The sequence below is a fragment of the Sycon ciliatum genome, chromosome 8 (genome assembly GCF_964019385.1).
Source record: "Sycon ciliatum chromosome 8, ocSycCili1.1, whole genome shotgun sequence".
In the NCBI taxonomy this organism is placed as follows: domain Eukaryota; kingdom Metazoa; phylum Porifera; class Calcarea; order Leucosolenida; family Sycettidae; genus Sycon; species Sycon ciliatum.
The window spans coordinates 8,161,380-8,178,532 of NC_088650.1; the positions used below are offsets into that span (position 1 = coordinate 8,161,380).

At 47.7% G+C, this 17,153-nt stretch overlaps 2 protein-coding genes across 2 annotated transcripts in view; both read right to left on the reverse strand.

Annotated features, from left to right (window-relative positions):
* Window positions 1-17,153, reverse strand: part of LOC135823186 (zinc finger CCCH domain-containing protein 13-like) — a 43,273-nt gene that overhangs the window by 5,141 nt on the left and 20,979 nt on the right. The window contains exons 12-17 of the mRNA XM_065336030.1: window positions 9,980-10,489; window positions 8,282-8,405; window positions 6,614-6,917; window positions 5,808-6,033; window positions 2,918-3,154; window positions 1,119-1,300 (exon numbers count right to left, since the gene is read on the reverse strand). Of these exons, the coding sequence (XP_065192102.1) occupies window positions 1,119-1,300; window positions 2,918-3,154; window positions 5,808-6,033; window positions 6,614-6,917; window positions 8,282-8,405; window positions 9,980-10,489 (1,583 nt within the window). The remainder of the gene's footprint in view (window positions 1-1,118; window positions 1,301-2,917; window positions 3,155-5,807; window positions 6,034-6,613; window positions 6,918-8,281; window positions 8,406-9,979; window positions 10,490-17,153) is intronic.
* LOC135823187 (sulfotransferase 1E1-like) lies at window positions 12,150-13,948 on the reverse strand. The gene has a single exon (XM_065336031.1). It carries the CDS (start codon window positions 13,441-13,443, stop codon window positions 12,493-12,495), a length of 951 nt encoding a protein of 316 aa, XP_065192103.1. The 5' UTR covers window positions 13,444-13,948; the 3' UTR covers window positions 12,150-12,492.

Genomic DNA, 17,153 nt, shown 5'->3' on the forward strand with positions numbered 1-17,153 from the left:
AATACTCATAAAAAGGACACACTTCAGGCTCATTACAAACATCTTGAAAGTTTTTGTCTTCACAAGTATACTTTCAAGCCTTCTCATCAGGTGAAATACAGGCAAGGGAAAAGGAACAGGAACAGTGGATTAAATACAGTAAGAAGGTGGTAAAACAGCGCAAAAAGAAAGAAAGAAAGAAAGAAGATAGCTAAAGTAAACAGCGAAAATTGCAATAATGACACAAAGGTGCAAATGCGAGAAAACTCAATAAGCGCGACATGTAGTGCGACAACAAGAGACAACCACTGGACATACATGTAACTAACGAGGTTTTGACGACCTACCTAACAGCCTAAGTGTGAATTTGATTTGTTTCTGCTTGCAAAGGTTGGGTTTCCTTGTGTGGATGTATACAGCTTCCAAAACATTCAGCAATCTAGCACTGCGTACACGTGACACAATCGAAAAACAATCATCATGTTTTTCGATTGTGTCACGTGTACGCAGTGCTAGATTGCTGAATGTTTTGGAAGCTGTATACATCCACACAAGGAAACCCAACCTTTGCAAGCAGAAACAAATCAAATTCACACTTAGGCTGTTAGGTAGGTCGTCAAAACCTCGTTAGTTACATGTATGTCCAGTGGTTGTCTCTTGTTGTCGCACTACATGTCGCGCTTATTGAGTTTTCTCGCATTTGCACCTTTGTGTCATTATTGCAATTTTCGCTGTTTACTTTAGCTATCTTCTTTCTTTCTTTCTTTCTTTTTGCGCTGTTTTACCACCTTCTTACTGTATTTAATCCACTGTTCCTGTTCCTTTTCCCTTGCCTGTATTTCACCTGATGAGAAGGCTTGAAAGTATACTTGTGAAGACAAAAACTTTCAAGATGTTTGTAATGAGCCTGAAGTGTGTCCTTTTTATGAGTATTATTGCATTTTTGTCTCAGAGGAAACTGCTTAGAATACAAATGGATAGATTTCAATTGCTCATCGTTAAATCACTAAGTGCTGGACTATGACGAAGAGCTAGTTATTTTGCTGGTTTGTGCTACATCAAAACAATAGCTCATGCCCCCCACTCGTTCTTAGCAAAGGCACAGAACAGATACTGCAGCAAATGATAACCCATCGTACCTGGGTGAAAACCTGGGAGTTGCTCTGTCGCTAATGTCGTCCAGGCTGTGGTCGCCTCCGGAGTCGGATGTCGGCATAAACCCAACACCTTGCTCTCCACGGCCATCCAGCCCCTCCGGTACATCGTAGACAACGCTGTCGCGGAATTTGCTCACGGGCACGGGCGGCGGCTGGTCATCCTCCTGTCCGACACACAGACACAAGTGCACAGAACTCTAGTACAGTCAAATCTGCCGTTAGCGACCTCTGCTGTAGGCGACCATCTACCGTTAGCGACCGATTTCCCGTGCACCGACGGTTTCACATACAAACTGATCTGTCCAGAGCGACCATCTGCTGTGCGCGACCAGCGACCGCGATTTCATGCACGGTGGCTGCATTCGAATCTGCTGTAAGCGACCGCGACCCAGGTTCAGTAAGGTGCGAAACTGTACTTGCCAGTGCGCTGTCAACTGCAAAGTGTGAAAATGCGCTGTCTTGCAAGTGCGATCGACTGGCGCCTGGCCTGTACTGAGGCTGTGCTGTAGCTCTCAGTCTCAAGTCCAGGCAGTGTCGATCTACTGCCGTGTCGCATACGCGTACTATACGGGTATGGTCGTCGTTGAATATCCAATAAAATAATGTGATTTTTAATATTATTAAAAATCACATTATTCTCGTCGATTTGAGTACATGGAAGCATATACCTGGTATGCCGGATTTACCATACATCTGCCGTAAGAGACCATCTGCCGTAAGCGACCGCTTTTTCTTGCACCAAGGGGCGGTCGCTTACGACAGATTTGACTGTACATGTACCTCTGTATGCTGGCTGTAGGGAAGGTTAGGGTCAGATGCAGAAGTACTTTGTATATGTATACAAGTACACATGTACTAGTACATGTAAAATATGAAACTAGGGGATCTGAGTGAATGGAGGCACTAAAAGCACCAATGCGGAGACTATTGACCGCCGGATACTGTAGCAAAGACACAGTGACAAGCTGAGGCAATATATTGCCACATAACTGGCTATACGTACCGTATTTTTCCGGTTGTAAGTTGACCTTTTACGACTTAAAATAGAAGGAGAAAGGGTGGGGGTCGACTTACAACCGGGATTCGACTTATAACCGGGAACTATCAGTATCTTACAAAAAAAATGACCTGCACTGCATGCACGAGTGCACCATGTTTACACATTTTGCCAGTTTATTGGCCTTTTTCAAGGATTGGGACGTTATATCCTCCAATAAGGAATGTTTACATGATTTGTTGATGTGTTAGTAGCAGGAGGTGGTTAGTAGTGCTTCTTTGGGTGAAAACTTTAAAACGCAGAATTGAGACCTCCAGATAGGGGGGTCGACTTACAACCGGTAAAATACGGTAGGTGTATTGGTCCAAGATGCAAGCATCACCTTTTTGAAGTACAATGATATCTGTGTAAAGGTGGCTGTCTTGGTCCTAATTGCAGTGGTCTTCTGGGACAGGTGATCGCCTTGACAGGTTCTACTGTACTCGCATTGTAAAACCTGTATTTAGCAACCACTGCAATCAGAGCCAACCTTTTTACAGAGACCACCTGTCTTCCGAGACTGGTCATATCAGGCATCAAGCCATGCCCAGCAATACACAGAACCTGTGCTGAACGACCACCTATGCTGAATGAATGACCACCTGTCCGCTAAGACCACTTCTCCTTGCACGCAGTAGTGTGGCTGTTAAGCACAAGGGTGTGACACACAGCACAAAGGCACACAGCACAAAGGCACACAGCACAAGGGTTTGACGATAATGCAGTTGTACTACAGTCAACTCACCTCACCAGCACCCTCACTGTCCTCATGCAGTGGCAGCGGAGCATCTCCAGCAGAACCCGTCGGTCCAGAGTTAGCACCCTGCTGGGCCAGGTCCATCGCCAGCTGGCCGTCGAGGTCGACGCTCAGCGATGCGGAGAAGCGGAATTGCCGAGGGTCCATGTCCGCTACGGCATCCAGGGCGCTCATCATGGAGAAGAGGTCGCTCTTGAGCTGCACCGATGCACTACGATCACGGTCCTGTGGGCAACAGGCAGATGTGATACAAACAGGTGTTCTACACTGCGCTTTTTATTATAATATAATGAAAATAAAAATGAAGTAGTGGTTGCGACTTCGGCGATGACTTGTAAGAAAGGGTTTGCTCCCCACACCGGAGCTCGCGCTATTCCGCCGACTTTACTTGACACTTGACTGACTCACGACTGCCATCCAGAGCACACGAGAAGTCCATCGGACCTTCGACTCGGCAAACCTGCAAGAAAGCACCACTCCCTGCTCAATACACAGTGTTTCGGGGAATTCACCCCTCATCAGTTGAGCTTGAGTAGGCTGAGGAAGATTGTGCCTGAAGAGCACCACTTATATCGTGCTCTCTAGGCTGAGGAAGATTGTGCCTGAAGAGCACCACTTATATCGTGCTCTCCAGGCACAAACATCACCAGGGATACAAACTTACAGAGACGCTCCGTTTCCAGCGCGACAAACACCTCGTGAACACCAGATAGCAGCGTGAGTCAGTGTCACTCCTGGACGGTGAGCGTTGCGAATGACCGAGGGTCCTCGACGTCTGTCTCACCGTCCAGGAGCGACACTGACTCAAAAAAGTCGGCGGAATAGCGCGAGCTCCGGTGTGGGGAGCAAACCCTTTCTTACAAGTCATCGCCGAAGTCGCAACCACTACTTCGTACTGTTGTGCCCAGCGCGGGCTTGCGACTAGTTGGTTTGGAGGTGACAGCGTTGCGAATGACCGAGGGTCCTCGACGTCTGTCTCACCGTCCAGGAGCGACACTGACTCACGCTGCTATCTGGTGTTCACGAGGTGCTTGTCGCGCTGGAAACGGAGCGTCTCTGTGAGTTTGTATCCCTGGTGATGTTTGTGCCTGGAGAGCACGATATAAGTGGTGCTCTTCAGGCACAATCTTCCTAAGCCTACTCAAGCTCAACTGATGAGGGGTGAATTCCCCGAAACACTGTGTATTGAGCAAGGAGTGGTGCTTTCTTGCAGGTTTGCCGAGTCGAAGGTTCGATGGACTTCTCGTGTACTCTGGATGGCAGTCATGAGTCAGTCAAGTGTCAAGTAAAGTCGGCGGAATAGCGCGAGCTCCGGTGTGGGGAGCAAACCCTTTCTTGAAAATAAAAATATAAAAATAAATTTGAAACTCGGATGTTGAGCCATAGATAAATGTAGAAAAGAAAAGGACATATGGATACGAGTTAAGAGTAACTCTCCATCACTGTAACTGGATACTATATACAGTCAGAAAGTGCAATAACTAGGCACAAAACTGACAGAGTACTGAGACATTCGACGTCCTGACACCTAGCTTCAACACATCTCCGTAGCGCTAACCGACAGCCTTCCAACTTGGAAGGTTCAAGGTTATGAAAAGACCAAAGAGGGGAAGGCAAGCGCAACGAAAACGAGCAAAAGCTACAGTCCCAACAACTTGTTTTGTAGTCAACTAGTCCATCACAATGTCATGCATGAGGAGTACTGTAGGAGTTTGGCTTTCGGCTTGTACAATTCGTTTTCGCAAAGCTTCCCCTTTCTTTACTTATCTTTGATATTTATGACCCACCCAAGTTGGGTGGTGTGCTGCTTTGCTGCTTCGAATTGTAGTTAGACCGCTTTGTCAAATATTGTACTGGTCTCGTCATCGTCCAGTAACAATCGACATTCTTTGTTCCGTTGGGACTGTAGCTTTTGCTCGTTTTCGTTGCGCTTGCCTTCCCCTCTTTGGTCTTTTCATAACCTTGAACCTTCCAAGTTGGAAGGCTGTCGGTTAGCGCTACGGAGATGTGTTGAAGCTAGGTGTCAGGACGTCGAATGTCTCAGTACTCTGTCAGTTTTGTGCCTAGTTATTGCACTTTCTGACTGTATATAGTATCCAGTTACAGTGATGGAGAGTTACTCTTAACTCGTATCCATATGTCCTTTTCTTTTCTATAAAAATAAATATTATTTATTTATTTATTTATTCAACATCTCCTGGCTCGTCGTAAGACTGCCAATATTTATGAGAAGTCGGGTGGTAGCCAACCACGGCGAACTAAATAATAACGAGAGAAACAAAAGAGAGGGCTAGCAATTGTATGCCATTTAGTACTGATTCTCATCCGTCTATGATCCTCCATTGTCACAACCCATATCATACAGTGTAGCAGTACAATCTACTACTGATAAGACGCACACCTGATCCGTGCAGCAAAAGCGAGACTTTCGCGAGTACTCGAGTTAAAAGTGTGAGACTCATCGTCAAGGAGTCGACTCCAGTACAATGCATATTTTCTTTGCAGCGTCTCCATCTTGTGCAATAGATAGCAGGGTGGAATAAAGTGCAGGAATTGAAATCCCAGATCATCAGAACAATGGCTGAAAGACCACACTGCATCTCTCCAAAGTATCATCTTTCTACGAATCCACACACTCCACCGGAACCAGTTGCACATTATCCAGTCTCAACACTCACACTAAATTCATGCCGCGAGTCTCTTTGCTACGAAAGCCTCTCTACCTTCACCAAATCTCCGGTAACGCCCATCTTCAGTATGAAACTAAACTAGCTCGTTCATTGTGCATGCTACCGAATTGGATCAGTTCAACAAACAGGAGCCTATCATTTGTGAATGGACGACTGTGGCGCTGCATTGTTCTCCCTAACTTTCTCACTTGTTGTTTAGGATGTGGAGGCACTGCTGGAGCAACGGCACGCTTCACCCGCGGCTTGACTGCTGGTGGCGGTGGCTTGTGTACAACCGAGGGGGCACCTGTCTCCTCTTCCTGTGTATGCTGCCGTTGCCGCTCCGGTGAGTCTGGGAAGATTGCTAAGTTGGTGCCGTTCCCACGCCCGGGAGTGTTCAGCGCAGATGTCGGCGGCTCTTCTGCTGGAAAAATCCTATTACATAGCATGCAGATGAAGAGCAAAGACAATCTCCCATGTTGACAGAGGGAAACAAATTCTACAGAAGTAGCCATTACTTGAGTACTAGGTATACAGAAAGCTGTGCTTGTATGTGTGTGCAAGACGTGTACACCTTCTGTACACGATTACCAACAAAGCAATGCAAAATGGGAACCGGGCCAGGGCGGGAATGTGCCATTAATGGGACATTGGTCACTGCCACTGGGCCCAGACTCCATACAAGGGAGTGCAATAACCCTGTCAGCGGGTCAAACAGCCCAGTCATTACTATCAATAGGTCCAAAGGCATATACTGTCGTGGACATGAAAATCCGGTCGAAGCTCAAGCGGCCCAGAGCGCTGGCCATGCAGCCGTGAGTATGCATACAGAGCACTGGCCATGCAGCCGTGAGTACGCATACGATCAACATGTGCCCTGCATGCACCGTTCTGTATGCACTGAGGGGCGCCGGCCCCGCGTCACTTGACCGGATTTCCATGTCCACGACAGTACGAGTACATGTGTACTGATTTGCAAAACCGCACTTGGGCATGAGTGTAAAATACAGCTTACTGGGTTGGTTTGGCTGCGTCTCCATCGCACCCCTCCGTTGCTTCATAGATTAGGCTCTCGGCATCTTCATCCTTGTCTGCGGCCGTCGTGTTCATGTACTGTTCATCGCGTGGATGTCCGGCTTCGGCACAGTCGTACACCGCCTCGTCGATATTGACCTCGTGTGACGACGAGGACCGTGGCTCGACCTGCCACCCGTCGGGACTGCGGGCATGTGCGGATGCAGGCGACGGACGCGAATGACTAAGATCATCAGATCCCTGCGATGTGACGCTGGAGTTCTTCAGTGACTCTATTGATCCACCTACGGAAAAGCCAATCAATACGTTTTATTGCACATTGTCTCCACCGTTTTACATTGCATGAATAAAGTATACACAAATGTCGATTCAGCTTGTCTTATTGATTGCGGTTATCAAATTATTGTCTCCTCGCCGTTTGTTTAAATACAACGGCGTCTAAGGTTTACAACATGTCGACAACTGACAAACCTAAACAACGCACATCTCGCAGCCTCATGTTCAACTCCAGACCAAGGCAAATAGCATGGTGACAACTGACAAACCTAAGCGGCACAGCTCTCATAGCCTCCTGACCAGGCACATGTCCTCTGACAACTCAGTGGTGGAACAGTACCCCGTACACAAAGTGCACAGCTGCGACTCACTTCTTCATTTATTTCTACGCTATGGTAAGGTATCTGTAGGTTTTTGCAGCGGCCCGGGCTGGTGGATGCCCGCCAACGGGTGTCTTCTACCTCGCCTCTGCCCAGCACCATGTGTGCGATGCTACCGAGGGTCTACAGCAAAGCCGGTACACCCATATCTCAAACAACTACTTCAGAGAATAATGAGAACAGGTGAAAGACTATGCTGGCCCTAGAAGAAGGAGAACAGAATACACAACAAGGACAATGGAAGCAGACTAGGGATGCAGCTACTAGGAGGTAAGAGACATGCCGAACTGATGGCAGATGTCACCACAACAAATACATAATTATCGTAATGGTTGTCGTTACACACATTGTATTGTCACAACCTCGGTCTACCGTGCACCCTGCGGGCGAGTTTTAGTGGAAATATTACCACTCGTTTGACAATTTTGTGGAAGCGGTGATGACATAAGGCAGGTCTGTGGCCCTTTCCCATTCAAACGTAAGTGATTTTAAAAGAGTTATTAACACTTCCCAGTTATGGGCAATGCCCTGGGTTCCGGACCGCCCGGAAGAGGGAGACTGTGACTAGACGCTGTCGACAGATGCAGTGCCCCTTTTTGATTTTTCATACGAATTCTATGCATGGTGTATTAAATCAATTCTATCTGTTCTTCCGGCAGATGCGTGAAACCCAAGTAGTTCATTACTGGGCGACATGCAAACTATTGGATTGCTACAATTAGTGATCCCACTTAACAATGACTCGATCAGATGTACATTGCATCACTAAGTGACAGATCTTCAGAGACGGAGAACGCCGGAGGGTGATCAATCGGTTTCCTGGCACCCTCCAGGCCATTCCGATAGGGAGAATGAGTACACACTAAACGTGACCCGCTGTTTTTGGGTCTTGTCCCCTGTTGTCCCCAGCAATGACATCATGGGCACATGTACATTGACGTCATCAAGGTTGCATGCTGTGCATACATGTATCAGTGTGTAATAGCACATACCTGACATTGGCGACGTCATCACTCGCTGCGCTCTGTCCTGGTCAGACTCGATGGAATTGAGCGTGGCAGTGGAGCCTGAGCTTGCCTTCTTTGTCATAGCACTGGGGGGTTTCTTCTTCTGAATCTGTCAACAATGCAAGTTAAGACCAGGACCAGATATTACTACTTGGTCCGCGTCATCAATATTGTCATTTATCTTTCGACAATTTGAACTTAGACTTAGGACACCAACGCGTGCACTTGAGGTGATAAACTTGGTATGATGGAAGGTAAGGCATAGAATGACAACTAGCCGTGAGGAATGTATCATCCAAGGAAGTGTTCATACTTTTTTTGGTCCTCCTCGTCGCTGCTCTCGGCACTGGTGACAAATATTTGTCCTTGGGATCGACTCTCTCGCTTTTGCGAGATCATCTAGCTTCCTCTCCGCTGCCTGGCTTTTTCTAAAGGGAAGTCGATCGTGATGGATGCCTTCTCTATAGGACTTTGCGTGGGCAGCACAACTAGCTGAGTGGTTCAAATCAGTCGCCGTTCTTTGCAAGATTTTATTTTGAACGACGACGACGACGACGCTGAAAGATAAGCGACAATATTGATGACGCGGACTAAGTAACATTAAGCAATATCGCTGACAGATCAACTTTGACTACAGTTCAAAGTGCTCGATGCACTACGACGTGCAGCCGGAGTCTCAACACAAACAAAAATCCGGTGGAACAAAAGCATAGCTCCAGTCTCCTGATCATTGCTTTTGAACAGGAAACTCTGAGTTGATATCCGTTTGTAACAATATTGCAGATGCAGCTGTCACCTGGACGCTTGTTTATAATGTTACGATATCAAAGGTGATGATAAAATGTTCATAAGTTTGAGGGATGGAAAAGGGAAATAGTCTGAAGAAAAAGTTGACAGTCACCACCAGGCCATGGACCGAGTACCGGCACCTTCGCTATAGGTCAGCCATGCTCTAATCACCACTATGGTGTAGCTGTAATCCAAGCAGCAATTGCTCAATACTTTCGAAAATGGAATTTTACATTCTGCGACAACCAAATGCCAGCCTAGCAAAAAGGTAAGATGTGTTCCTCACAACAAGAGCACACAGCAAGCAAGGCTATACATACTGAGCATGTACATGCTAAACTCAAATCGGCTGATAAAGAACTTAAAACCCATGATAAAGAACTTAAAACCCATGATAAAGAACTTAAAACCCATGATAAAGAACTTAAAACCCATGATAAAGAACTTAAAACCCATGATCAAGAACTTAAAACCCATGATAAAGAACTTAAAACCCATGATAAAGAACTTAAAACCCATGATAAAGAACTTAAAACCCATGATAAAGAACTTAAAACCCATGATAACGAACTTAAAACCCATGATAAAGAAGGCCGAAGATCAGGGTGCAGAATTCGGCTTGGGTGATACAACTAAGACTCCTCGGATCTGATCGTGGCTCAAGGAATAGGCTGCCATGGCTACGGTATGCAGTCACTATCACAGGGGCAGGTACAGTATATTCTATCTTTACCCATGCATGCTTCATCCAAAAAATGCAGTACAGTATCTGGCTAATTCAAGTGATGGCTGAGCAATTGTTGCTCGAAACAAGACTAACTTGACATTCGACTTCATGATTTCCAAGAGGTTCAAGCAGAGCTTGTAAGTTTTAGCTTTCCTAACTTAACTCACCTTCTTTTGCTTCTTCTCCTCAGCAAGGCGTAACTTCTCTTGTCGCTCCCGCTCCTTTGCTTCCTTCTCTTCAGCCTTACGTCGTTCCCTCTCCTCTCTCTTCCTCTCCTCCTCGTGCTTCTTGGCTTCCTCTCTCTGACGTTTTTCATCCTCCTTCATTCGCCTGTCGTCTTCCTCTCTCTGACGTTTTTCATCCTCCTTCATTCGCCTTTCGTCTTCCTTCATGCGTTTCTCTTCCTCCTTCAGCCGCTTTTCCTCTTCCTTCAAGCGTTTCTCTTCTTCCTTTTGTCGGCGCTTGGCCTCTTCTTTGGCCATCTTGAGTGCCGCCTTTTTGAACTTGCCACTGTCCTTCCTGGACTTAGGAGAGGCCAGCAGGGGCAGGTCTTGGCCGCTATCGGCCTGCGTGGCTGCAATGGCTGGGTGCTGCAATGGCGTGCCGTCATCCTGCGCGCCCGCACAGTGCGCTGCCGACACTGCACTGAGTGTGGACGCCTTGTGGTGCTGGTTGGCCTGCACAGGGTGGAAAACACACATGACAACGTTAAACTACTCATGGCGATAATCATCATTCCCCACGGAGATAAAGAGAAATGTGCATGCATGAGAGTAGCTAACAATGCATGAGAGTAGCTAGCAATGCATGAGAGTAGCTAGCAATGCATGAGAGTAGCTAGCAATGCATGAGAGTAGCTAGCAATGCATGAGAGTAGCTAGCAATGCATGAGAGTAGCTAACAATGCATGAGAGTAGCTAGCAATGCATGAGAGTAGCTAGCAATGCATGAGAGTAGCTAGCAATGCATGACATTGACAGTGAATATACAGGCGCATAGCACCGCCGTTGGAGCTGGTTGGGCGGGGGTGGGGTGCGGGGTGGGGGTGCGGGGTGGGGGTGCGGGGTGGGGGTGCGGGGTGGGGGTGCGGGGTGGGGGTGCGGGGTCTCCCCTCCCCCGGGAAAAATTTGAAATTAGGGTGCAAAATCCTGCATTCCGGGCATTTTTGGTATTGTGTTAAAAAAATAGTGGTCGGGCTTTGGCCGGACAGGCTGCTACGCCCCTGATCTACTTGAAGTACGTATGTATACTATATGTTGGTATTTCAGTTCGCTACATGTACAAAAGGCACCCTTAGCATCATCGATGCATGCCAACAAGGACTGGAGAAGGAAGGACGGCCGTTCTTCAGCGTACAGTTTAAAAACGTCGTTTCCAAGGGGTCATTCTGGAACGATCAAATCCTTTCAGCAACATAACTACGTTCTTATGCCAAGTTCTTAGAAGCAAGGCGCACTGGATTACAATGTACATGTGTATAACAAAAGCCGTATTCCAAAAAAAAAAGAAAACCACTGCCACCATTCTTAACCTTTTGGAGTGCCACTGGTCAAATCACGTCACCGTGCGAAACTTGCAACAATGTGAACTCTAGGTCGGGGCATTCTTAGTATTTCAGGCTGGGTGGTCCAAGTTGGGGACCATGTATTGTGGACCATGTATTGTGGTCCGCCGCTCTACTGTAAGATGGTAGACACGGTGAGAGTACACAGCATGCTCAGCAGTCCTTCCGTTCCTTTCACATGCTAACTCCATGCAAACAGTACACCTTGTCTTGACTTGAACGCAGAGGTCAACAATCCAGTCCAGTAGAATCTAGAAACCCTCTGCAGGACCACTGGTTCTCCAGCTAGACCATGGCACAAGTGTGCTTCAAGTTCAAGTACCTAGTACTCATGTGTGATCAGGGCCTCGCTGTGGTGCTTAGCTGTATCAATGCGCGCACACGATAACGTTTTTTGCCGTCACAAACTCAATGGAAGTGAAGAATCTTGCCTTTCTTGGAGAGATCTGCACTCACCTACACTGGCAAGAGCAATGTGCTCAAACAGATCGCAAAGCAGCTTTTCTGCTGGTTTCTGAGTAGAAACTTTACTAATTTTAAATACCCGCAAAAATTCAGATTTCGCGGGCAAAAGTGAGGATTCCGTGATTTCCGTGTGGCTGCGAAATCGCATTTTTCCAAGGGGACAGATTGGTGAAAGGTCCTTGAGCACAAGATAGATACAGAGCTGAAACAGCACTCATCTTTCTAGTATTTTTAAAACAGATATTGCTTTCTTCTCATTCCAGCTACCCTATCCAACATGACCTGGCCACAGAACACATCAATGTTGCTCAAGGCAAGAAAAATTATAATTTTCCTGCTCATACCACTAGTTTGAGGGAGTTGCATGCAACTCCAAGTAATTTCTAAAAAAAATATTTATAGGCATTGGAAGTCCGCATTATCCAGGATACGCCATGAATACAGATCAATGTGAAGTGTAGCAAGAGTGTCATGGCTCCATATTGACAATAATCATATAAGGAAATCTGTTCAAGACAGCTGGGGCTACGTCATGTGTAGACATATTTACTCCAACTGGAGTATGCGGATCACGGACGTCCAATTGTAATGCTCAGAGCCGAGTATTAAAGCTATGTTCGAGCTGCACACCAGCTTGAACAGCTTAACCGATTAAGTTGATGAACCAGCGTCCTGACGCTGCTGTTGGCATTCTGCATGCCACTTGCTTCTCCACTCGTCGTAGTCCTTGGCACCGAGAATCGGCTCTGCCGCCTCCGCCCAGACTTTGTCCAGCGCCGCCTTGTTCTCCTCGTTGAGCAACGCACGCTGGCCACCGCCCACGCGTACTTTCCCCACACCTTTGCCGGCATCCGGGGGCAGCCCAACGAGGGGGTTGATGATCCGCTTGTTGGTCTGCTCCTCAAAGTGCTCCCGATGCTCCTTCATGTAGTCGAACGTTGATCGCCGTAGAGCTAGTTGGATGCGCTCCTCATCGGTAATGTCCAGGAACGCCGCGATCCTGCGCACGTTCTTCTCCAGGTCTTCTTTCAGGTCCTCGTAGAGCAGCCAGAGTACGTTGTTGTCGTGACGTCTGGGCCACCATGACGCCTGGTGGTGGGCGGGCGACGGGAAATCGTACGCGCTGCGCGGCGCGGCCATCCGCAGGAACACCTCGCGCGTGAACGTATTCAGCGAGATGTCGCCGGTCGGGAAATACCAGCCCTGGACGAAGTGGAAGAAGGAGATCGCTGCGTCGTACGGATGCCTCGATACGATGATGTAGCGGCAGTCCTTGGGAGTGTGAGGCTCCCAGAAGTGAGTCTTGAACATGCGCGGCTCGAATTTCTGATCGCAATCCACCTCTATGTCCAAGTCTTTGGCCATCTCCAGAAACGGTATGACGTCACTGATATCCACGAAGTCCATGTCGCCGCCGCTACGCAATTGGTGGCAGATCTGCTGCACCCAGGTTGTGCCCGACTTCAGAGACGTGCTAATGATAACATCCGAAGGACGAGTCTTCAGCTGAGCACCGGCTTCCGCAGACTCCGCAGACCTACCCTTCACCATGCGGCCAAACAAGGTCATCAGCGCCTTCTGCTCCTCCGGAGTTGTCGCCATTCTGCCAGTCTACCAGTGCTTTGCACAACTAACTTCCTGTGCAAGGAAAACTGCTAAATAGACCGAAAGTCGGCCTTCAAAGTCGCCCTCTGAACTCCCGTTGCTCTGTCTGCGACTAGCACTTGCTACGTAAACCAAAAACTGACACAAGGAAATAATGCTGATGTGTTCTTCCGATCGCGATATCGCGATGGTCGGATGTTAGTGCAAAAGTTTATGTGAACAGTTTGTAGCTTCAAGACATCGACAGGTGAAGTAGCGCTATAGCCCCATCGCGATATCGCCCAGTGAGCGCTTCGATAAAAGATTCACAAACTATTTTTGATCGCTCCACAATCCGGTACCGTACTGTACTGTAGTCTGTAGTCTGTACTACTGCTGACAACGAATAGATCTAGACTCCGGTGTAGAATCTACCTCTCTTATATATGGCGTTTCCGCAAGTCACCACGAAAAAGTAGACTCGAGACTGACGAGAGTCGGAGTTACTCGGTCGCAAGTCATTATTGTAAAGCGTTTGCCCGATCGTGAAGTCAAGATATCGGATTTGGACACTTACGCTTTCCTACGTGTACCTGCTAGCTGGGTAATTAATTGGCGGCTCATCGAAAGTGTTGCACTTCCATTCAGCACTCTCACTCTCCGCACTACACCGTACACCGGATTTGCTGTCCGACTCGACTCCCTACCCGCAAAATGTAATGGCAAGTATGCCAGTAGATCTACAGACTGACAGTGGAATGCAGGCTGCCCGGCCGCACGTACATGCACGGACTGACTTCTAGTACTGAGTCTGTAGTGTAGACCGTAGACGTACCTTCGTGTAGGACGGTTCGTTGATTGATTGGTTGATATACGATCACGCTGAGACTGTGAGCTGAGGAAGCACGCGTGCACGTAGCTCTACGTCCGGACGTCCCCACTTGTACTAGTACAAGTAACTAGTTTACAACCTTCACGATAAAAATGCAGGGTCGGGGACTCGGGGGCCGGGGCTAGGTCTTATCGGCTCGGACTCGGGAGGGTGACATAAAGATGACGCAGATCTACATACAGTCATACTACTAGTAGTAGTCATTGACTCATTGTGCGGATTACAATTATTAGTCTTTATTATGACTGTGTCCGTGTTCATGCGGCGATCGCGCGAGTGCCTCTTCATCGTTGAAGTCTCCTTGCCAGCTCTGCAGTAGGCGCAATGCATAGCGAAAAAACACTAGTCTTCACTCCGTCTAGAGTATCGGAGGGATAGTAACGGTTCTTCACTCTTCTCTTCAGACGCGGTTGACTTCCACCCCCTTCGATTGACAACTACATGTGTCATGGCCGCGCTTGGCGGGTTTGTGACTTGGCTTAGATCAGTCTAGTGGCTACCCAGGTAGACGACCAATATAGTCGCCATCCAAGTTGCTAGCTCACACCTGTTTTCCGGCTCACACAAGGTAGTCGAAGGTTGAAGGGGAGCGATCAAAGATACTTTTATTCGTTGGAAGAAGGCGGCTTTTATGTGATTTTGGTTATAGTATAATTGTGATTATAATAATTAGTAGGAAATATTTTAGTATAGCTTCGGGGAGCTCGCTCACCCACATTACATGATGATAGTGTTACAAATATGAGTGATCTCCGAGGTTATTCGTACGTCGATCGTGCGACGGAGCCTGGAGTACGCTGTCGGATATTGCTGCAGCTACAAAAGCCGCCTTCGTACGGTGTCTTGATTGGGTCACCCTTCATCTTCTGCCCCGTAGCTAGCTAGGCGCTCTTCCCTCTCATTACCCCGTAGGGCGCTTCACGGTCAAGCCGCGACCTCTCCCAAAAAGGGATAACGGAGTCCGCAGTGCGCGAAGCACTTGCAGGACCCTTTACGTCGTACGACGCGAGAAGAGGTGCCATGCTTGCTCGACTAACAAAGCTAAGGTATCAGCTCCCTTGCAGGACTAAGCAGGGACAGCAGGGACCGGTCCCCTCAAGCTCAACAGTGTACATGGTGTAGTGAGTACAATGCTGACGACTTGTACTGAATTAAGGTGTAGCCGCCGTACGACAACACTTGTGACTCGAGGCCACGAGTTGTAAGCCATGATTGCTCAACTAACGAAAGTGCCAAATCCTTCGCAGGACTAATCATGGTTCTTACAGAACTCTAGAATATTTCGGAGCCCAGCTTTTGGCTGCTGAATCTCATTGCGTGGTCGCTTTCACGACGAGTCGAGTCCGGGTTATGACAATTCCCCGGCCTCTCAAGAATCACGTCCCCGTGATGTTACCCAACTTGGAAGTCGGCGAGTCGTGACGGTAACCGCCTAGCTCTCGTTGGCCAAGCCAACAAAAACTGGTTCTGCACCGTAACAGGTACGGGCATAGAGTACGAAATGTGGCTCCAGAGGCGGGACATTTCCATCAAAAAATTCCAACTTGGAAATGAAACTGGTACGCGTACTGCTCCACTATCGTAGAGATGACATTAATTTTGGTGCTGTGACCAGGATATCCAAGTTGCGTCTTGCTGTTGCTCTGGCAGAGTAGTCGTAACTCGGTGTGCACTGGTCCATGCTGAACTCTGAGCTCTTGTTTACTTGAGCACGCAGAGGTGTGACACATGTGCATGCTACGGGATGCGTGGAATAAATCATTTCAGTTTCGCCCGCGGTCTTGCCACACCGCAAAGAATGGTCGTGCTTTAAAATACCAGCTCTCTATTCCACATCCACATACCGTATCCACCAATATTGGCAATAACCTCAAAGAGGAGATCTACACAAGCTCATTGAGTCATTCATTTTACTCTTTTCATTACATGTACAGACATATGTACATGCATCAATGAGTATGTTATTAGTTCAGGAGGAAGCGTGTGCTCCACGTAGGAGCAAACAACTAACTAATTACTTAGCTAAGTAATAATAGTCATGAAGTTGGTTGCTCCAACGAGGAGCACACGCTTCTTGCCGAACTTGACACTTGACTGACTCACGACTGCCATCCGGAGCACACGAGGAGCACGTCGCACCTTCCGCTCGGCAAACCTGTAAGAAAGCACCACTCCCTGCTCAATACACAGTGTTTCGGGGAATTCACCCCTCATCAGTTGAGCTTGAGTAGGCTGAGGAAGATTGTGCCTGAAAAGCACCACTTATATACTGCTCTCCAGGCCAAACCATCACCAGGGATACAAACTTACCTACTCAAGCTCAACTGATGAGGGGTGAATTCCCCGAAACACTGTGTATTGAGCAGGGAGTGGTGCTTTCTTACAGGTTTGCCGAGCGGAAGGTGCGACGTGCTCCTCGTGTGCTCCGGATGGCAGTCGTGAGTCAGTCAAGTGTCAAGTTCGGCAAGAAGCGTGTGCTCCTCGTTGGAGCAACCAACTTCATGACTATTACCGCCGAAGTCGCAACTTCTAAGTAAGTAATAATAGCTATGAAAAGTATGAATGCCGCAGACATCACCACGCAACATGACAATTTGTTCAAGGTTTGGTTTTGTGTGTTTCCAAAATCGATTTTCACGCTCCGATCATTAGTGGAAATACGGAACTAAAGAGATCAAGGGAAAAACAAAGGTTAAAAATCCAAAGAAGTGTGACACATGACGGGTAACTTGTGGTAAGTATTACAAAAAGTGAGAACTAAAATAAAGAGTAAGTGTGACAAACGGGCATGAACAGTGCAGAAACAACTCGGGGTGCAAACTCACGAAAATAACCT